General features: G+C 37.0%; 1 protein-coding gene across 4 annotated transcripts in view; it reads right to left on the bottom strand.

The window, feature by feature from the left end:
* Nucleotides 1–19,174, bottom strand: part of LOC132904648 (GTP-binding protein RAD) — an 83,013-nt gene extending 63,839 nt beyond the window's left edge. Inside the window, exons 1-3 of one of the 4 annotated variants that reach the window (XM_060955325.1) lie at nt 18,925–19,174; nt 13,731–14,647; nt 6,862–7,122 (exon numbers count right to left, since the gene is read on the bottom strand). In XM_060955325.1, the coding sequence (XP_060811308.1) occupies nt 6,862–7,122; nt 13,731–13,989 (520 nt within the window). In that variant the 5' untranslated portion in view covers nt 13,990–14,647; nt 18,925–19,174. The other 3 variants (XM_060955326.1, XM_060955327.1, XM_060955328.1) reach the window with 3 other exon arrangements.
* Between the last annotated feature and the right edge of the window lie 2,486 nt (nt 19,175–21,660).

Genomic DNA, 21,660 nt, shown 5'->3' with positions numbered 1-21,660 from the left:
CGAAACGATCGGTAACAACAACGTAACCTTGCCGTAAATGAACATGCGATCAACAAGATAAACTGGCAGTAAGTCAAGAAGCACGATTCACTTTGTATAGTAACAGGTGGTCGAATTTTCCTGATGAACGATAGAATCGTTCACGAGACGAGACGACGTTTAATTTCTATTAAGCGGCCGTTAGTTTCGCTATTCAACCAACGCGGCAAATATCGCTTGCACGCTCGAGAAATAGAAAATAAATGATCTCGTTAACGCGTTTTATTTTCGCGCGAAAGACAGCTATATCGTCAAACGTTAGTCTCGACCGCTCAAGACTGATCCAATTTGTTAGACGGCCAATTCTTCGCAAATGATATCCCTGTTTCTCGAACCGAAAACATCGAAGTAATAACGCAGCCGTTCGATTTATTACGTGATCGATAGATAGCCAAAAATTAACTATATAAGACTGGTTACGAGGAAAATTAAGCGTATCGACTCGTTAGAGACTGATTATTATCGGAAGATCGATTAACGGGACGATAGGTTATCGGATTATCGTCCTCAGCTTCGCTCCCAAGTTTCGCTTAACGGGGATTCGATCATTGTAACGAGCGTCGATTATTTTATTTCGTAACGACGAAGCAAGCTTTTTACCCTTACGTGATAGGTAAGATCGTGTAAAAGAACAAAACTGTTTATATGATTTGACGGAATAAACGTAACGCGGTAACTAGAAAATATGATATATCAACGTGTGCCAGAGTTAGCTCAGCTTTTGACGTCCGAGAATTAATGGAAAATTTGGAGATGATCTCGTGTAAGAAAAATTGGAAGACGAGAATAGCGAGATTGAAAGAAACCGTTACATTTTTATATATCTTATACTTTTTTAATATTAGAATTCAAAATTAAGAAAGAAACTACAGGATTCAAAATAAAATGTTCTTGCTCCTGCGTGATGCTAAAGATGAAAATAGAAAAATCATACTGATGTCGAACCCCAAATCCTTCAAAGAGGGTTAAGGGATTTACGTGTTACAAGGAAGAAAATATTGGACGCCAGAGTGGGATATACTGTCGGACAAAGTGAAACTGTCTATTAAACCGGTTCAATACTGCGCTTTCGCCTAGCTGTTGTATCTATAACAGGAAAAATATTTTACCCAACGTAAAATTAAAATTTATTTCGAAATTTTTCCGTCTAATTGATTTGAAAATCGAGATTAGTCGTTGAAATTCTTGATAATCCCAAATTTGTAACCACTTTTGTAGATCAAAAAAGAAAAATCAAAGGGAAGCCTGATAAATGGACGAACAAGATTGAAAAGACTAAACGCGATAAGACATGGTAATAAAAAAGGCGAGATAAGATAAACGAATAAAAAACGAGGATATCAAACTAAAACACGAAAAGAACGCATACCAAGAGAACATGCAAATGTTCCATAAATAAAATATATTCGTTTTCCTATAAATCGTTCTATGCGTAGAAACATACAAAATATTGACCTTTCCTGAAATCTTATTTTATACCATTTATACTCGTGACGCTCAATTTATCGGTTACTCTAGCATTAAAATATCGCTACAATAAATTTACCTCGACAAATTAGCGTTACACATTGAACATCGATCGATTCAATAGCTTCAAATATTAAATGATTCAGCGTCCTTCCGCCGGTCATTTCATTGACGCTAATTGTAAGAGGATTTGGCCAAAGTTAATGGCCTGGTGGTATTACACTATCCACATCTGGTAGCCGTGCCAAGTTGATTAACGAGAAATAACGACGGTTCGTCGTACAACCTGTAAATTCTTGTTTGCGGTAGGGACAAACAACCGTGGGCAAATTTCCCGGAAATTAATTTCCCCGCAAAGAACAAATACGAGTAATGACATCATCTCTCTAGAATCGTCGAGTTATGTGTTTCTTCGAGGAATTCTACGTAACAAATTGTAATAAGATTTCGCTGTAAAAACCGATGCAAGCGGTACGATTGTGACTGTAACACGATAACGTACAGTGGTTTACGAAAGTATTCGAATATTTGTCACAGAAAATTTTCACCAATATATCGTACGTGTTATGTGAAACTCTGTGAAATTTCGTTAGCACTGTAACGAGATACGACTGTCGAAGATTGCGATAGTAAAATTACGTATGAGGTATATATAAATACATAGTAATGGTAAAGACCAATCTAGCAACATATATAAAAATCATTGAACGTTTATTGTAAACATACACTTGGTGCAAAATTGCTATACAGCATGAATGATAGCATCGAATGGATAATTTGTAAAGCGTAGATATATACTTCCGGTATATACCTTGTAACTTTTACAATTTTCAGATCGATTTCAAACTTCGTTAACACGATCACGACAGTCATGCCTTAGAGTTACAGTTAGTTACAGTGATAATATATAGGTAAATAATTGCCAGGAATTTTGGATACTTTCGTCAACTAATTCTAAGGAATTTCTTCTTGACACACTTTTTATTGCAATTAGTAATTTGAAGACAGAGAGAAATAAAATGAATCGCACCGATGAAAGAATGAAATACGCAAACGAGCCACAAACGTGGAGAAATATTGCGATTTTAATTAACGAATGTGAATTGAAAACGAGAAGCTGAAAAAAAGACAACTCTTTCAGTTAGCGTATTCGTTAGTTAATTTGTACCGGAATAAAGTACTGGGCGTAAATGTGCGAAGGACGAGCTGTATAATTTTTGAATTTCCAATTACGTTATTTCTACGGTTATCGATAGATTTTCATTTTTCCTCGACATATCTACCCTTCGCCTTTAAGCAAAGACCGAACACTCTTTCGTTTAGTTTTTAGTAGGTTGATGGAACAAAAATTCAATAAGTTCTTCTATCTATTGAAAATTGAAAAAGCGCATCAATATTGAAAATCATGGGACAAAGGTATCGAAAACAAAAGAATTTCAATCTCTCGTATGCTATACTACCTCAGAGAATAAAAAATATATTCGGATCATGACGAAAAAAGCTTAGGATGAATTAATATTCTTTTTAGGTTTATCGATTTACGTTATTAATCTTTTAACAACGAGGAACTGAAGAAAATATTTAAACCATAATTATTCCTTACAAAAAGTTGAAGATATACATATGTTTCTTGTACTTGATACAAGATAATTATTATAGAAATGATTCATATTGAATTCATTTTATTACATTATCAAAGGATTAATAAAGTCATTAACATTTAATAGATCGTTTAAGCACTGGAACAAGTATTTTTACGCTGCATATAATTCGAAATAAAAATTACGATAAAGTTCACGCGTGTATTACATTATCGCGCTTATCAACGTTTTAATGCCTCTTTACGCGAGAAAGATCCACGAAGTGAGATTTCGCCGACGAAACAAGTACTGCCAGAAGAAATATTAATTTTACAGCAGGCTGTGCACTCGATAAACCTAGCAAACCGTGGCGATATTCTCGAATTTGACGCGGCGCACGCCCGCAAGGCAAATGTCCTATCTTCGAACGATCGTCCCCCGGAAATCGTTTAACGAGAAATCGAGAAACGCGATTAGATTAAAGACAGCGGACTCGATTTCCCGCGAGCTACGCTAAACATCCAATTCGCGATTATTTACTTTTGATCTCTGTTTCCAAATGCCTGGAAACGATACTTTTCTTTTAGCTGACTTTCCTCGTTATAAACAGCTACTTCTGATAACACGTTTCTGGAAATATCGAGGGGGTAACATAGGATTAAGAGACTCGACTTTTTTTGAGAGAAGAAAGAGATTTTCATCGGAAATGAGAATTTTTCAAAGCATATAAACTTAAAGATTGGTTTCTTTTAATTTTCAATTTTCAATTTCGAATTTCCTGTAAGGAAAATAGACGGTGTAAGAACGTAAATTTCAAAGAGATTTAAATGATAGTAGCGTAGAAACTTCTCTATCGATCGTTTTACGTTTTAACTAGAAGAAGAAGCTTTAATCGCAAACTTTTGATCAGTGCCAGCCAAGACTTTTTCAAATAGAACTTCCAACAAATTCGCTCAAGTTGTATCTATCGATTCTATAAATTAATATAACAGCTTAACTTTAAAAGAACTTAAAGTTTAAACCATCGTTTAAATACTTAAATAAATACGAAATATTTAATTCTACAAGATTATTAGCTTTTAATTGATTTACTTTGACAGCAGCGTCTTTCAAAGCGGAATCTTCGCAATAAAAATGTAATATTCGAAAGATTTCCAACGAACGGCGATAATAATAATTGAAAAGGTAAGAAATGTGTAAAACAATCATTCTCAGCAGAAGTCGAAGATCGATCGTGTGAGAAGGAGAGAGGAGACAGAAGAAGCAACAAATATTCGCGATCACGTGAATCGAATGTTTTCGTAGAGATCTCGGCCAACCGAAGGATAAAATAGCAAAGATGAATATTAGCCTGAAGAATGAATCCGACGTCTCGAAAAAACATTCGACATAGGCCTTTTGCTTCGCAACGTTATTAATTCATTTCGATAGCTTCAGGCGTCACGAAATATTTTCAGAGCTCGTCGTGGATATCCCAACGATTTATCGCGCAGAATTCGTCAGACAGATTGAAACTTCCAAATGAAATTTGCAGACGAAACAATTCGAAAGGAAAACAATAGGAGAAACGAAAACAGACAGAATTGATGAAGGTATATAAACATAATGGAAACGGAGGTTGAAATATCAATCACAAAGAAGGAAATATAATAGCAATATACATGAATTATACAAGAAATAAATTCTAATATCAGAGATGAACTTTGTCAAAAACTTAATGAGCAAATTTGTATACGTGTCGTGCAAAAAATGCGATACATATGAAAAGAGAATGTTTTATCTATATAAACTGATACGATGTTCCACATAGTTGTAATTTTTCCATTAGCTTTTAAGAAGTATTTGATCGAGAAAAATTGGTATATGGAGACCTAGAACATAAGAGTCTGCAACGTAATATTTAAGTCAGAGTTTAATTAACATTAAAATATGGTTCTAAAACGTTAAACCATGGCCTAAAAACATTAGAATATAGCGCGTATCGGTCATTTTAGTACCACAGTTTGCAAACATTTTGTCAGAAGGCCTAACGTTGATCAAAAGAAGCACGTTAGGTTTGAAATTTATGAAACAGTGTAACTTGAAAACCGCCTTTTCCCAAAATATGCTAAATGTGCACTAAACTTATATTCGACGTTTCCGTTCAATTATCCCAAAAGATATTGATTACTAGAAATTTAAAGATGCAAAATTGCACAGAATACGAAAAGATATATAAAATATGCAAAGCGTGGTATTTTCTATGATACTTGATACGTATAACAATTTTCTACTTCGAATTTTCTTTTTTAATTATATTCCCAAAAATGTGAATTTGCATAAAAACTCATAGTCTACCGATTACTTTAAAACCTAGTGTTGCCGTCTCGACAGCAACGATCCTATTTCGGGAGAGTATCCTAGCGGTTTACCTGCGGTGGTAATGTCTGACCAAAAGACCACGTTCTACTGCCATCCAGCTCACGATTACGATAAAGTACGAATCAAAAAGTATATTCTATAAATTCCCTGAAGCGAGCAAAATAATAATACAGCATTGCATTTCGATAAAATATTTAACAAAAAACGAGTAAAATCTTCCTGTTATCAAACTAAAACTTTCGTAATTGATTTTTTAACGACCGGTGATGTTGACGCGCGCGTGCACGCCCGTGAGAGCTTCTCTCGATCTAAGACCGCTATTTCCACATCTACAATTACACGAATCCGAAGATCTAGTTGGGAATCGGGAACAGGAACGGGGGATTAACGAGTAAACGACTTTCACGCGCGTTCGTTGGCTCTGAAAGCTCTCGCGTGGCGAGCAACCGGTTTCGAGGAAGCCGTACGACGTCACAACTATAGATACTCTATTTTCGCTTATCTCGCCTCTCTACTGCCTTCTTCTCTAAGCTCTCGTCCACTCTCCCTCGCTCTCTCTTTCTCTCGCCCCTCTTTCTCTGACTACCGCGAAAACGTGTATTTCTGGCACGAATTCCTCACTCGACGAGCGCAGGCCACAGCTCCGGACGACGAATTCGAGGCAGCAGCCCAGACTCCAACTACGAGGTCTCCGATAAACCTGATAGCAATCGCTCGTAGATGGTCCCCCGGAGAACTAAAGGGGAAAATAATCCTGCCGTGCAACAGAAACAGTTGGTAACCACGCGAGAAATGGTCCACGGGGGACGAAATCGGAAACGTTTCTTGCGCGTCAAAGAACTAACTGGTCGCTGATATACGTTTATGCTCGTATTGTAGTACAAGCATCGAGTCACGTGTCTTTTTGAATTCATAATCGAGGCTACCGGCTGGAAAGATCTTGATGGTTCGATTAGAATCTCGTGGATTAGGTTGTCGCTCTCGGTAAGAAAGAAATTGGCAAAAGTGGAAATTCAGCAATTTTTGGTCCTACATTCGAAATTACTGGATGAAAGCTACCAGTTACCATTCGCTAATTTGGTTATTTCTCTTTTTAGGAAGAAAAATGCTGAATTTCTGGATGACGAAGAAAAGTTTCTTTCGCGGATTAATTAATAGACAGAATTGAATTAAAAAAAAGTTATAGGTGTCTTATGATCTATATATTTATAAAAGTTTTAATTTTCCTCTTCGTGTTATTGATTGTAATTTGACTGATTTTTGTGTTTTGTGAAGGAGGAATTGGAATTATTATTCGGAATAAATGTATAGTGAAAAAAGTAGATGATAAATTACTATCGTCTGGTTTTAAGCTGACAACTGCTGACAAGAGGAATTAAACAGGTTTTTTGATCAAATTATAGAAAAGACTTACCCTTGCTGGTGAGACTGAAGCTTCTGAGCCTGTAACTGTCCTCGTCTTCACCTTCTTCCCTCTGAATCTGAGTAGAGGGATCAGGAACATCCAAAAATGCGTTACTCTTTCTGTGATGACTATGATGCATACTTTGCCCTCTTCGACTTCCTCTTCTTCTGAGGCCAGGACTGATATCATTGTCAGTGAGCCTGGGCTCGCTGCTGCAATGAGCAGATTTAACTGTGCCTTCATGATGATGATGATGATGATGGTGTGCAGCTGAAACAAATTAAAACAACCAATATATGATTGATGGTTCACTCTCGAATCGACTTGAATTTTCTATTAACAATTTATCATAAATCATGAAGATGTATACATTTAGCGTCGTATTCTTTTATTTCATTAAATATCCTACTCTTTTAATTTGCTAAAAATGAATAATTGTACGACTCTTCGTGACGACAGACTTAAATCTTTGAATTAATGTTGTCGTATCGACATAGCAAGAGACAAATTACATTAATTTCTACAAATTGTTAAACTCTCTAAAAGCGACTTTTTGCGCTTTGGTAATGCAATTACGAAGCCAAAGGAGTTGTAATGACCTCAGGTTACATTCCTAATATTCTTATCTATCTACGTATCTACCTTCCCTCTTAATGCCGTTTTTCGTCCCGTTTTTCGTCCTGAACCGAACAGACTTTACACTCGATGGCTTCCTACTATCTCATGCGTGGGCCCTTTGGAAATTTTCCCCTTTTTGCTGCTACTGCTGACCGCCTTCTAAAGCTTCTAAAGAACGCTCGAAGAAAAGCACCGCGAGCGACACGTGAAAATGTCGTTCAATAAAATGATTCGAAATACAATGTTGCCTAGGATTTTGATGCCATCGTATATCATACTTGTTCCTTTTGCAGTTTTTTCTTCTTCTTTTTTTTTTACCTCTTTCTTCGCCCAGGCTACCTGAATTGAAAAGAGACGATCGATGGAGATTCATAAATCGAGCTTTCGATTCAATATCCCTCGTCTTGCGAAGATAAACAATATATATAACGTTCGCAAACACGCATATTTTTCTTCTTATTTGGATACACGAGTATATTCTACACGCGACAAACGTTCGTTATTCCGTGTAGCATAATTAATAAAAATTAATAAAATCGCGCTTCAATTTTTGTTTCGACGCGTCGTTAATTAGAAACTCGATACGAAACGTGCACGTTAACAAGTTTTTAAAAGAAGATATATCTCGATAAGTAAATCACTGTATACGTGCTATAAAGGAGGGAAAGAACTGCAAATAACCAATAAATATGTCAAACCTTAAAGACGAAAAGTAATTCTGAGATATTCAGAAATTATTTGTGTCAAGAATAAATATGTTGAAACCGTTTTATCTTTTTTAAACGGAATTACATTCATCCGCTTAGTTCTTGTAAAAGGGTAATAAATCTCATAGGTTTAAAGCATAGTCTCGCTTCTTCATGCTAAGAGAAAGCTTTCGTTTTATCCAGGATTATCTTCTTGTTCGGGGAATATCGAAGCATATGGAGTTCCAGTAAAACCTCGAGCAGTAAACGACACGAAAGTGAAATCGATCCCGAACAGTCAGCTGAAAAATATTTCAATGTTAAAGGTTTCTAGGCCCTGCCTTTACACGATCAAGCTCGTCGCTTCTTTATTTCACGCTCGACGATTTTCATTGAGAATCCCTTGTGAAATAAGCTCGAAAACGAATCTACCCTTTCACGGTGTGGCGGATCTTCGTCGAGGTAATAAATATCGGAAAGACGAAGAAAAACTGAAAAGATCGTTTGCCAGGTTACTCAATTTTCGACTACTTTCCTTCGCGCTAAGAATCGCTTATGTTTATTATATTACTGTGTGATAATTAGTGTCACTGGCTTTTAAAATTATGCAACGCGAGAAGAAGAAATAACTTCTACTCATACTTTCCAAGATAGATTTATCAAAATTCGCTGTTCTATCTTTATCAAAACTTAATGTTACGAATTAGTTAGTTTACTTTCGTTATTAAATTGTGAATAACTAATTTTATTATTACGTAATGTTGTTCTATTTTAATAACGATCTAATCCAACTCTTACTCATAGTTTCGCGGAAGATCTAGAAAAGTAGAAATTATGGTATCACCATAAATTGAAAGAATTTTTTACTTTATTTCCAGCGTAAAATACGAATTTTCTACGTTTACAAAAAATTGCTGAAAAATTTCGACACAACGCATTGCAAATTTGATAAATACCAATACGAAGAACCGTTTGCTTTGACTGCTTTGCCTCGGAACATTCTTTCTTCTATCAGATAGTAGACACGATCTAAGGACCGAAAGATTAATTTCAACGGCCCAATAAACCAAGTCGGACGTCAAGTCGCGTCGTGAAAGCGGCGTGTAAGAGACACGATTACATATTGCGTCGACGACACGCTTCACGCGTCGAGATCACGCTTCAGCTTCTATTCTGGCAGCGTTCGTTTGGGTAGTAGGTCACTGACAGACGAAACGGGCTTCCACGATGCCAGTGCACCTCACTCGAGAAACCGTCCGATCCATTTAACTCAAAAATACGATGCCGCGAAGGGTTTCGTGGGCTAAAACAAGCTTATTTAAAGACACTCGACATCCGTTTGCTCTGGCTAGCTCCGGTTAAATGTCCAACAACGGCGGATGGTTTCTTGCGGATGGTTAACCTGCGTGTTCTCCGTCATTTCTCACCGAACTCTATTTCTCTGTGGTTAGAAAATTTCTTAAGCTTTAGGAAATTAACGTAAGATCGTCATTGATATGTATGATTGCTCGTTACAACTTGGTGCTAAAAATTTTGTGACGAAAGTCGTGATTAATGGTGAGATTAAATACCTACAAGAAATTGAAATATCGCGGCAGAGTTAAAAGGAGCAACGTGACAGGATTCGAAAGCGCGATGAAAAACGTCAAATTTCGAAACTATAATTTACGATTTGTAATTTATAATCGCATTTAGCGACAAAGGCGATAACTTTTGTATCGTTGTCTTGGCGGATTTCAATCGATCAGATTGCACATTTTCAAAGTATTAAAAACGTTTTGAAAAGGGCTGAGGTATAAATTGGTGAATCGGAGTTAAAGAGTGCTCTGGAAGTAATAAAAAGGTATATATAACTACTAAATAAAATTCTTTCGATTTAACAAATATTTAATCATTTTTCACGGATGGAGTCTCAGATGTCAATAATTCATGGGAAAAATTTGAAAAATATGAATATCGGTGCGGAAGCATCGATCGAAAATTTGTTATAGATACAATGCGATTGTTTAGCTTCTAGCGTTAACATTCAAATTGCTGCAATAATATATATACATGTAGAAATCACGTAAAAATAGCACGTGACTATGACCACATATGTACATATATTCATTAAATGTGTAACAACCTAATTTAGACGATCACTACAGTCGCCATTAGCATGTATAGTCGCCGTTAGTGACTTTTTAGTATCCATTTCAAATCAAGTAAATTCCAACAGATCGTTATACGAGCAGCGATCGAAGTCGATCTTGGCCATGCAAAAGTTGAAGTTCTTCTATTCGCTTATTCAAAATTTACATATAACAAGTGCGATAACAGGAAATAACAATTTGTGGAAGAACTTTTTTCAGAGTTGCTCTGGTAGAATATTCGAATTAAATCGAAATAAATTATTTTTATTAAATAAAAGATCAAAAACAGCACCATTTGCTCGCTGTATCGTAATCGTTCAATTTCTTTTTTTAATTAATTAATTGGAAAATACCTAGTTACCTATTACGATTGTATTATTTCTACAGTAATTGTTTTAATTCTACTTTGCTGCGCGGTTTGTTCATGTAATTAGCGATACTGCGATTATTGATAAGAGCGTTTACTGACAATAAATCAGCAAATGAAATCCAGAGAAAATTTAGATGCGCGTCCAATCATAGAATACTAAAGCATGATACATATGTACTATTGCATTCCTTTCTCATTTTTGTTTTAGCTATGTGTTTCTAAGAAACGGAACTCTTTGTTATTTATACTTTCGTCTTGCACAGTGAAATTAATATTCGTTATTCATAATATTCCTTAATTAATTAGTGGCAGCCTATTTTCCAACAAGGTCCTGACATTATCTTTAAACACGTAAAGGTCAAGGCTTATTCAGCAGGTCTGAATTGGTTAAAAAATTGTTTCTAAGTCATTTAAATACTACTTCTACGTTCATCGGTTAGAATATACATATAGTCCTTCAGTATCGCGTTAATTGGATTGCGTGTATAGTGTGACATAGCGAGATTTATATTTTATAGAAGAATTCCATCCCGTAACTGTATTCTGCGATACAATCGAACTCTATTTATCTGGATTCATCGGGGACAACCAGCTCGTACAATGGAAATATACCGATTTTGCTTACTGCTTACAATATCTCGTTCCAATAATAAAAGTTTACGTTAAGATAAGTAGATTCAATTGTACGAAGTTCGTTTAATTTAGGTCACAAAAATCAAAAAATATATAATAATTTCAAATTTATTCTCATGAGCAGAAAGAAACGCTTAAGAGAAATAGCAAAAAGAAAGAAAGAAAGTTTTCTCTGGTATTTCTAGCATCAATGAAGCCCTAACTATGATTTTCTTCCAATAAACAGAATTCAAATAAATGTATCATTTCGAAATTAAAGAAAACCAAAGTTTTACCATTTTCTCTTTTCTTGTGCGATCTTTGTTTCTGTTCATTCAACCTACAATATCTAGCCATTGTTTCACAGCTTTGTAATATAACTTTGCTTCAAAAATAAAAAACACGAGAAACTTGAAATATCTCAGCGTACGAGTGTGTTGAAAAATGAAGAAATGCCGAATAAGAAATTTTATTTAAAGAGGGTAGTGCTACGAATCGAATGCAGTAAAAAACCTAATTCAAAAAAAAATTCAATACCGATTTTTTTCGCGAACAATTTATCGTCGAGACAATCACGATTTATTACAATTTATTACGATTATAAAACCAACTGCGTAAGATTAAAAATTTACCGTGGACATTTTCATCCCTTCGTGACATCGACATAATAATTCCCGATAATATCAGCTGAAGTAAAAAGGGAACAAGAATATGACGTGGATTATGCGTTGGCATTTTAAGCTATCAGCTTCGAAAGTTACAAAATATCCTACGTCACGAGGCTTTTCTCTATACGCTGCTTCGGGACGTTAAACGAACAACGGTGACGTCGAAGCGACGTCACTTCACCCTTCAAAGAGTTAATTTAGAAGTGAATGGGTTACATTGGGTTCTGAAGCATCGGACCGCGGAATACGATGTTATCTGCGTGTTCTTTCCCGTTCCATCGACAGATGATATCACCCACGCTCGATGGCAACTGATCACGCGAAAATTCTAACGCGTTCAGAGACCTCTTAATGGAAATTAATTGTCAAAGGACGCTGATCTAAACGTACGAAGGCGTCGTTATTCTTGAACGTCGCGTCGGTAAACGAGTCAACGCGTTAACGCATGTGTACATAAAGGTGAGTGAAATAACTGGTTATTACTTAAATTACTAAAGACTAACGTTACGTTAATGCAACATTACGTTTCTCAATCGATTTATATCGTTAAATTCTATTTCTTAACATCGTAGTTACGATAGAGAAGTCCCACTATTTGTTTAAAGTATTTTTCTTACTATTGCTTCTTTCACTTAGATTCTGCGATGCTTACAAAGTTTCCAAAAATTGAAACGAGTCACTCTGATTTGTCACGATATATTTTATACGTTGTTTATCGAAATTATGCAAAATATTTTTGCACCTCTAATTTCTGAGTATCGTAGCAAAAGAGATAAAACGGACGATATTTCAGCGGAGACTAACCGAATTAAAGGAATAAATTAATTTTGCAATTTGAGAAGAGAATGGAACCGCCGTGTGCAATGCACTGATTAAAATTGAACTAGTTGTTGAACGCGTTAATACTTGATGTTTCGCAAATGCAAACAAAAGTGGCTACGGCGAACGTCGAGCAATTCAACAACGAGATGGTAGGAAACGTTCTGAGTCAGCTCTACGTATCATTATTTAATGTTATGTAATTATTGTTACTCGTTTGTCTAATTCAAATAGATTTTTATATCGAATGCAAAACATCGATTATTATTTGGTTTAAAAAGTAGAATTGTGATCCTTATGCTTCAAAAATAATTATGAAAATCGAAGTTAAACAAATTAACGAAACGTGCAATTAACGTTAAATCTTGACGTTACAAGATTAAAAGATCTATAATACTATCATCTAATAGATTCGAACAATCTTAAATGCATCTCTCTTTCAAAAAATTTAATCAATTTTTCATTCCATTTATATATTACCTAAAGCTGGGTTTGCATTCCAGTCCAGCGATCCAATCCGGCACTGGATCGTAACAGGAATAATTTAAACAGCGTTTTCATTTGAATACAGTACCGTCGTTCCATTAAGTAATCCATTCAAACGACTGGATCGAAAGTCTACTCTTTCCAATCCAGTGTTGACCACTACCCGCGAGAATACAACATTCCAGCGTTGCTAGAATCATTTAGACGGCTCGTTAGAGCAAGTTTCATGCATTGTTTTTGCCATCTTTCGCTTAATCCAGCGACTGGATTAACGCGAACCCGGGTTAACATTCTATTCGCATATGTATATAACGGGACATAAAAGAACGTTTAATTACTCTCGTTTTAGAAACATTCTTTTATCCCATCGCTGTACATCTACCGTCCCTACGTCGCTCCTTCGACCGATCCATTTGAAAATATTGCATAAAAATACTTTGCAATGTCAAAGAAACACCGACAAGCTACATCATCGACGAAGAATTACCTTGAACGGCGGCTCGACGACGAATGCTCTTATTCGCGCTAGAGACGCGAGCACTCTGAGACCTCGTCGCGGGTCTACGTCTTCTCGTTGGTGTACTGCTGTCAGGAGTTCCGCTTCCACTATCCTTCTCTCTGTCGATTTTATCCCTCTCTCTGGCACCCGAGGGAGGCATCGCCTCCAACATTTGTTCCATGCTGGAGAAACCAGGTGCACAGATCGAGGCCGATCTGGTCTTCCGGCGTAGCGAAGTTTCCGACATTTTTGCTTCTCTTCGTTCGCCGATCCTTCTACTATTACACTATTCTCCGACAATTTCCGATTTTTCAATAGAAAAAAAGAAAAACCGTATTCCCGAGGTACGATTACGAGTAAACTTGCTCGAATTTCTGTTATTTTCCTCGTATGCTCACCGTAAAACAACGATATACCCAAGAGTCTATTTTCCCTCTTTGAAAACACGTTTCCGACTGAAACTTCGAGCTTTCTGTTTTTATCAATTCCCAGGGTTCGTTATCTCTAGCGAGATTTTTTCTCTGGAACACGTTGCACTCGACTCCCTTTGCACTTTTGCCCTTTGAAGCGATCAAGATTCTCGGAAAACACGCCCGGGACGAAGTTTCCAGGTCCCAGAAGAGCGCTACTTCTCGAAAACCACCGGCTGACTTCAAACGAGGCGAGTTTGATTATTCTCGAAATAGGCGCTCTCCCCGTTGAAAGGTGGTCTGTTCGTCGAGCGTTTAACTCTTGTCGCGACCTTTCGCCAGGTACGTTTCCGCGAGCACAGATTCAACGTTCGATTAAAAGTTTCACAGTGACGAGACGGGTCTTAGCTGTCACGCTGGCAAGTCCACGAGAACACGGCTGGCTGGGCCTCCGGCGACTTTCAGAAACTCGCTCACCGACCAAACTTGTGAATTCTGAAGCAACATGTGGTAACACAGTCGTTAATTGTGGACGATACGCTCGCGACGTTCTTGCTTGGGTTTCCGCGGTTTTCGTCTACAGAAATCTCGATGCGATCGTAACTCGTCGTTTAGGTTTTCTTTCGCAATAGTAACTTTGCTTCGGTGATTTTTGACACATTGTAACATTATAATTTGACGTTTCTTTAATTTTTGTAATCTTTAGAGTATACTTTTCTTCGAGAATCGTAATTTCCTATAACTTGTTCTTTCTGTCCTTTTTTTGATCAGAAAACCTTGATATTCGTATTAAAAGGCTTTATATTTTCTTTCAAATTTTCTTCCAAATTCTAATTTGTAACCCTAGTTAAAATGTATTATCCCCGAGGTATATAAAATGACTATAATTAAGAGAATTCCAATATTATATAAGTTCCCTCTGTAAAAAATAATACTCCTGTTTTATATACGTGGAAAATACGAAGCAAGTCCTTTTCACCAGACTGGTTGTCACAATTTTTCGGATACCTTCGATGGCTCGTTGAAAAAATTTGGTTTGTTCGGATGCGTACGACTGTTTCGACAACTTCAGAGAGACATATTTTTCTACTGTAAACAAATTGGAACGGTTTTACTCGTTTTAAATCGAACTACGTGCTATTCCAACACTGAGTTTCGCGGAAAAACGAATCGAAAATAATAGTGAAAATTCTACTTCCTTTGAAAGTAATAAATTGTATTTTTAAATTACAATCACGGTCAGATTAAAAGAATCTCTACTTTTCATAACGTGAAAGTAATTTGGAATTTTCAAAAGACAGTTTGCTCTTTAACAAGATTGGCATTTAAAATTACACCAACCACCATAACGAACGGTCTATACGATCGAATATCAAACGTTAAAAACGTAATGAAACGATATTCTGCAAAATTCCCGTGCAAAGTACCAGTTTGCGAGTTATAAATAAATTTATTCTTCGATCAAAGTGGCATGGCAGTTGCCCGATTCAGTGGTTCTCGACAATTAACATTGTAATTACCTGCTCTAATTACGAGGCTTCGAAGTTACTTTGGTATTAGAAATTTGTTTGTCCCGGTACACCAGCATGGTGGTTACTTTATTTACATAAGAATGAGCCACCGGCGATGGAACGTTCTATTTCCTTCTGTAATTAACTGCAACGCATCGTTACGAGCTCCAATACGATCACTGTTTTTTAACAAAACAGAAAAAAAGATTCGCGTCAGACAGGAAACATATATTTCCCTTGCCATTTATCTTATACTTGTAGAACTCTTCTACAAGTCAAAGAGATTTTCTAGCGTTTTCGACACACGAATACCATTCAAATAAGCACACCGTCGGAGTCTTCAAAGATCCCAGGAAATCTGTTCGCAACAGATAATATACAGAGTGTTCTAGATTTTAACGTCGAAGCTTCGTCGATATATTCTATGGGTTTAAATAAAAGAAAAATATTACATAAGCCTAGAGACCTTAATAAAAAAGTTACGACAAAAAGACGAAATACGAAACGGACGGCAAAGAACTGGCGATTATCGCGATTTCCGTTGCACAAGTCGTAAACGAAGCGCGTGTTTGAATTTGAATTAGATTCGTAAATGATCGCGGTATTTCGATACGAAGTCGAACAACTTGCTAATAGTACTGGCAGATATTCGCTTCAAAATCATTGACGATCTCGAATAGTAAACACAGCTCGCATAAATAGACTAAACGTAAATATTTCCGGTCTACTTCCACATTGTATCGCGGTAACCGCTAGTTCTTTATTGTTCCCTTCGTATTTCGTTTTCTAGTCGTAACTTTTTTATTAGGTCTTGAACGACTTGGATTTCTTTAACATCTTTTTCTTCTCTAGACTCATTGAACGTACCGAGAAAGCTTCGCCGTTAAAATCTGTAACACTTTGTATGTAATAAGATAAAATATTAGGTACGACGAAATATTTTAAAGGGGAATTCATCTCCGTCGAGCTGCTCGAAGAAATACAAAACACGTACTCGCTGGATTATCCGGCGATTCGATATTCGAGTATATCCGTGATATTTTCCCATTTACGTAATGTAAAATTGGAACGGCAAACATTGATGGGAAGTTAAATGAGAAACGAGAAAATGTACAATTCCATTGCATGGAAGGAAACGAACAGAAATTCGCCCGAAGAAAACGAACGAAACAAAAGAGTTAGAAATTGCGATAAATTATGTCGTTATTCGACGAACGATGGATCCGGAAACGAACGAAGAGTATACGTAGAGGATAGAGACGAAATTGTAGTTGGCTATGTTTAGCGGGAGAATTAAAGGGGCTATTAACGTTATAGCCAGTCTATCAACAGTTTCACCAATAGTCTATAAGACTTTTATTAGAGAAAACTATCTATCGATCATCCTCCTTTTCTCTCTCTTGCAGTTTCTCTCTTTCTTTCTCACCGCGGAGGAACGACACGTTTATTGCGCTTGAAGTGCAACGTTAAGTGGAAGAGATCAGCCTTTGTGCGTTCTCCGCTATGTTTACGAGCTTCGAGGCGCATGATAAATTTTATGAATTGCAAGCTTGACACTACAGGTACTCGAACCAGCTCCGCCATTTATAAAATTAAAGTATCTTTTGAAACTACAGTAGCTCGCGAAAGTACTCGAACACTTGTGGAAACCTTTCGCGAATAGATCATCTGTGTTATTTGGAATATTTTGAAATTTCATTGCCACTATGAGACCCGATCATCACGATCGTATATCGATAAAGTTTAAAACAAATCTGAAAATATGTACGGACGATACCAGATACCAGATATTTAGTGCAAGCATATGTTTCGCGGCTATCGCAATTAATTATTTTTCTCGACCGTGTATTTAATTTTTATTAAAATATATGTTTGCAGTATGTGTCTCGTAATTTCTACGTACGTTTTTAGATTGATCTCAAATTTGATAAAAATAATCCTGACAGTCGTGTCTCGCTACAGTGCTGATGAAATTTGTAAACGTTTCATATAATACGTTTCATATAACACATACGATATAGATGCATTTTCAGCTTGGTTTCAAATTTTGTCAATATAGCCATATCAGATCGTATCAAAGTTAATAAAAATATTCTACGTAACACAAACAATACACGTATCAAAATTGTCTATGGTAAGTGTTGAAATAATTTCGTCAGCCCCGATCTATCACGAGTAGAAAAGTTGTTTCGATGGTCGTACAAATTTGAAAAATTCACGACGCTTACGATTATTTTATACGTTTCTCGTTCGAATCTGCAAATGATATTACATGACAGCGTTTATGACATTTTAATGTGTCAGAATTGGAAATTCGATCGATCTCTCTAAATTCCTTCGAAGAAACAAAAATTAGAGTCGATCATCGAGTCTTTGGTATCCTCTTAGCTATATATTCGCCCTTGTTAAGGGATAAACTCACGTAATTCATTATCCCGTATATCAAATGTCTGGCAACCTCATTACACACCGCATCCACGCCCGACGATCGTGCGCGAAACAGGTGCACGATTGAAATTGCATCTTCCCTTGGGAATTGTAACGATGCAAATTGAATATTACACAGTAGGATCATTTTCGACGTCGTAAATGTTACTGCCTTAAATAGTCGATTGGGATACAAATCGACCCGACCTTCTGGACGTCGTTAGAAAAATACGATCGCGCTTCTTTCCCTACTATTGAAATTGAAAAATCTTCTTTGTAATAAATTAAACATTTGAATTCAGAGCAAATACGTTCGTAAAGAAATGAAAAGCCCTTCCTATCATATCGTCTATTATCTAGCTCTGTTTTCACATACTTGTATGAAAGTTTATTAATACAGCAATTATTTTTTAATCTTTCAATCTCGATTTTACGAGCAAAATATGCTCCATGACAGGAAACATTCTACTCGTCCTTAGTAACGTATCGGAGCAACGATCGAAACACGTAAACTCTGCTCATTTCGTACGAGCTTCCAACGTCAAAACTATACCTCGGAAGCTCCACTGTCCAAGCGATAGCTATCAACCCGAATTTCAACAAAATAATTAAATATTAAATAAAATTATCAAGAAACGAGCAAAAGAAACAAAAACAAACGTCGAAGCCCCGTTACTTTCCAGCATGGGATATAATATTCTATTTTCAAATATAAAAGAAGAGAAACGAATAAAAAGAAGATGAAAGAACCTTTCCTCTTTTTTTTAACAAAGTCCGGTCGATCGAGGTCTCTTCGACGATTAACACGATCGTTTATAAAATCTGTATGATTACCACAGTCCTAAAAAAAAACACTGGCTCGCGTTTACCACTTCCGGTGGCCGGTGATCGCATCGAATGATCTACTCGTCATTTTCCAAGCTCGCTGTTCGTCGTCACATGTCTCGATCGCGTGTGCGCCGTGGACTAAGTAACCGACCGACACCAGAAGAAATGGAAGAACAGAACGAACGAAAGTATCCGCGAGGAGATACGACACGCAGATGCACGTTCGACGATACGCGGCACACTGAGCTTCCTCCGAGCAGCGACGTCGCGACGCCAGGCGTCGTGGCAGCTCGGAATGTCTCGCGGCGACGCTCGGCGAACCTCGTGTCGACGGCTGGCCAACGTCCAAATTCTCTGATGTAGAGAATCGCCTCTCTCACCCTCTCTCTCCCTTTTTCTCTCTTTTTGGCGGGTTGAAAATCACAGCGATGTAAGTCAAGATTTTGAGAATTTTGATTCAACCAGATGTCGCGATCCTTTAAAGTGTCATCTTACTAGTTCGAACAATCAATTACGTTATAATCTCATTTCCCGCTACGAAACGCTTTCGCGGCTTCAAAAGATAAAATTAACTTTCTGTAACAATAAACATGGAACCCATTTTATGGAAAACGTCGACAGATCGATTTACACCATTATTTTGTATCGAATATATTGTACTTTGTTGAAATTTAATCCTCCGCGGATAAACCGAGTTGTCTTCGCCCTGAACGAAATTTCACTCGTGAACTTCTTCGAAGCAAATTTTTATGCTTCCTGGAAAACCTTTTAAACATTCGATTTAAAAACTGCCGATATAGTACCGTAGAGACTTCAAGAGGTAGCCCAAAATTTATTTACCTTCTCTTAAAGCCTAGAACGATAAAAAAATTAGACGTAGACGCGATCGACTTGCGTTCTTTACGGACAATGCGAAAATATACTAATAATACAAAGGTATTGAATTCTGTATACTACCGCGCCTAATATTTACACCGCCTTGATTTTCCGTCTTAAAAAGTCTCTCTTCTCTTTCTCTCTCTCTCTCTAAACCTGGCTATCTGCACGGATTCGCAGGAAAACGTCCCACTACGAATTATTTACGAGCCACGGAACGATTCGCGCGACCGATACCTTTGCCTCCCGTTTTACATCGTTTTACGAGCTACTCGAAATCTTGAAAGAACGCTGAGACGAGCAGGATTAGAGACACTAGAGGGAAAAAGTTCCTTTGTTCCACTGGAGAGCTTGCTGCTCGCGAAGAGAGCTTGTTTATGAGATTCGACGCTCTAGAACCGATGCGACGGAAGGATGGATTTGTTTGATTCGGCGGATGATCCTGGATATTTGAAGCCCGTTGTGTGGCTTCTTTTACGGTTTAGGTGAAAGTACTACTTGAAAGTTGGTTTGAAGGGCTATTGGAATGCAAAAGGCAATGGAAACACGTAGTTTGAAATACAGGCATCACAAAGGTTGTGACTGAGATTAGGGTTGAAGGGAAACGTTTGGGATTTTTGCAGATGCGCGTAATAGTTGGAGGAAGATATGGGTAATTTAGGAAGAGAAATGATGAGAATATCCTGAATCAGAAGGGGGACCATATCGATAATGATAGCCCCTCAGCCCCTACGAACAGTGATGAATATAACGTTCAACGAATATAACGTTCGAATAATTCAAACAACGTTAAAGACAGCGATACGATACGATCCAACGTAATTTTTCAATGAAAGATATCTAAGAAATTCTTCGAAGCTTGAAGTGTATTAAATAAACTAAAATTCAAGTACGTGCTAAATCATCGCAAATCATGTAAAAAGATGACCTTTCCCCGAAAAAGAGGATTACCAAGAGTATTACTAACGGGAATAGTTTCTACGCTTCGATATTTCGTAACCACTGTTACCCGAATTCGTCGATCTTCTTTAGTTTCCTTAATTTCGGAAATCCCATTCTATCGACGAACGTCTTCTAAGACGTTCGCATCGTCGTAAAACATCGTTGAAACGCGTGCTGAAACGTTTTCACAGGGGTTAAGGTAACTAGATATTTGGAATTTTTAATCAGGAATCAACAAAACGCATCGTGTTTGGTATTCCGATGACACTGACATCTTTAAACAGTAACAGATGTTCGCATAAAACTAACAGTGGCATCGCTACGCTCACAGATATCCGATTAAATTCATAAGAAAGTTGGCGATGTTTAATCTCAAATTCGAAATAAATAATACGCGAAAAATGTTATTCTTGGCGTGAAACATTGTTTCTGTAAAAAATAACGAACGCATCGTTAGGTGGTTAGCGACTGCTGTCGAGCCAGATTTTCAGAAGTCAGAACAACTTTCGATGAAAGAAAATTCCAAGGAAAACGTTGGTAAGAGCAAAATGCTGCTTACGCGGTTTCATCAGAAGACTATTGTGAGAATTGAACTCGTACGTTTTAAATGATTTCTGAGAAACTAGGCGGGAACTTTCCCTTCGTAACCGATCACGCTGCCGAGAAAGAATCGATGTTTCTGAGACGATAGGAAAGTAGATACGCGCGATATCTCGTTGAGAGAATAAATTTCGAGGACGATGAAGCAATATCTGTCGTGGTATGGCTCGCGAAAGTATTCGAAACACACAGACGCACTTTATGAATATATCACGCGTGTTACGTATGTTACACGAAACATTTGGAATTTCATTAACATCGTAACGACTATCATATGGTTATATTGGTAAAGTTTGAAACAAATTGAAAATATGTGCAGAAATT

Source organism: Bombus pascuorum, chromosome 2 (assembly GCF_905332965.1).
Source record: "Bombus pascuorum chromosome 2, iyBomPasc1.1, whole genome shotgun sequence".
Taxonomy (NCBI): Eukaryota; Metazoa; Arthropoda; class Insecta; order Hymenoptera; family Apidae; genus Bombus; species Bombus pascuorum.
Note: the sequence above shows the minus strand (reverse complement) of the source record. Positions and strands in the feature narration are given on the sequence as shown.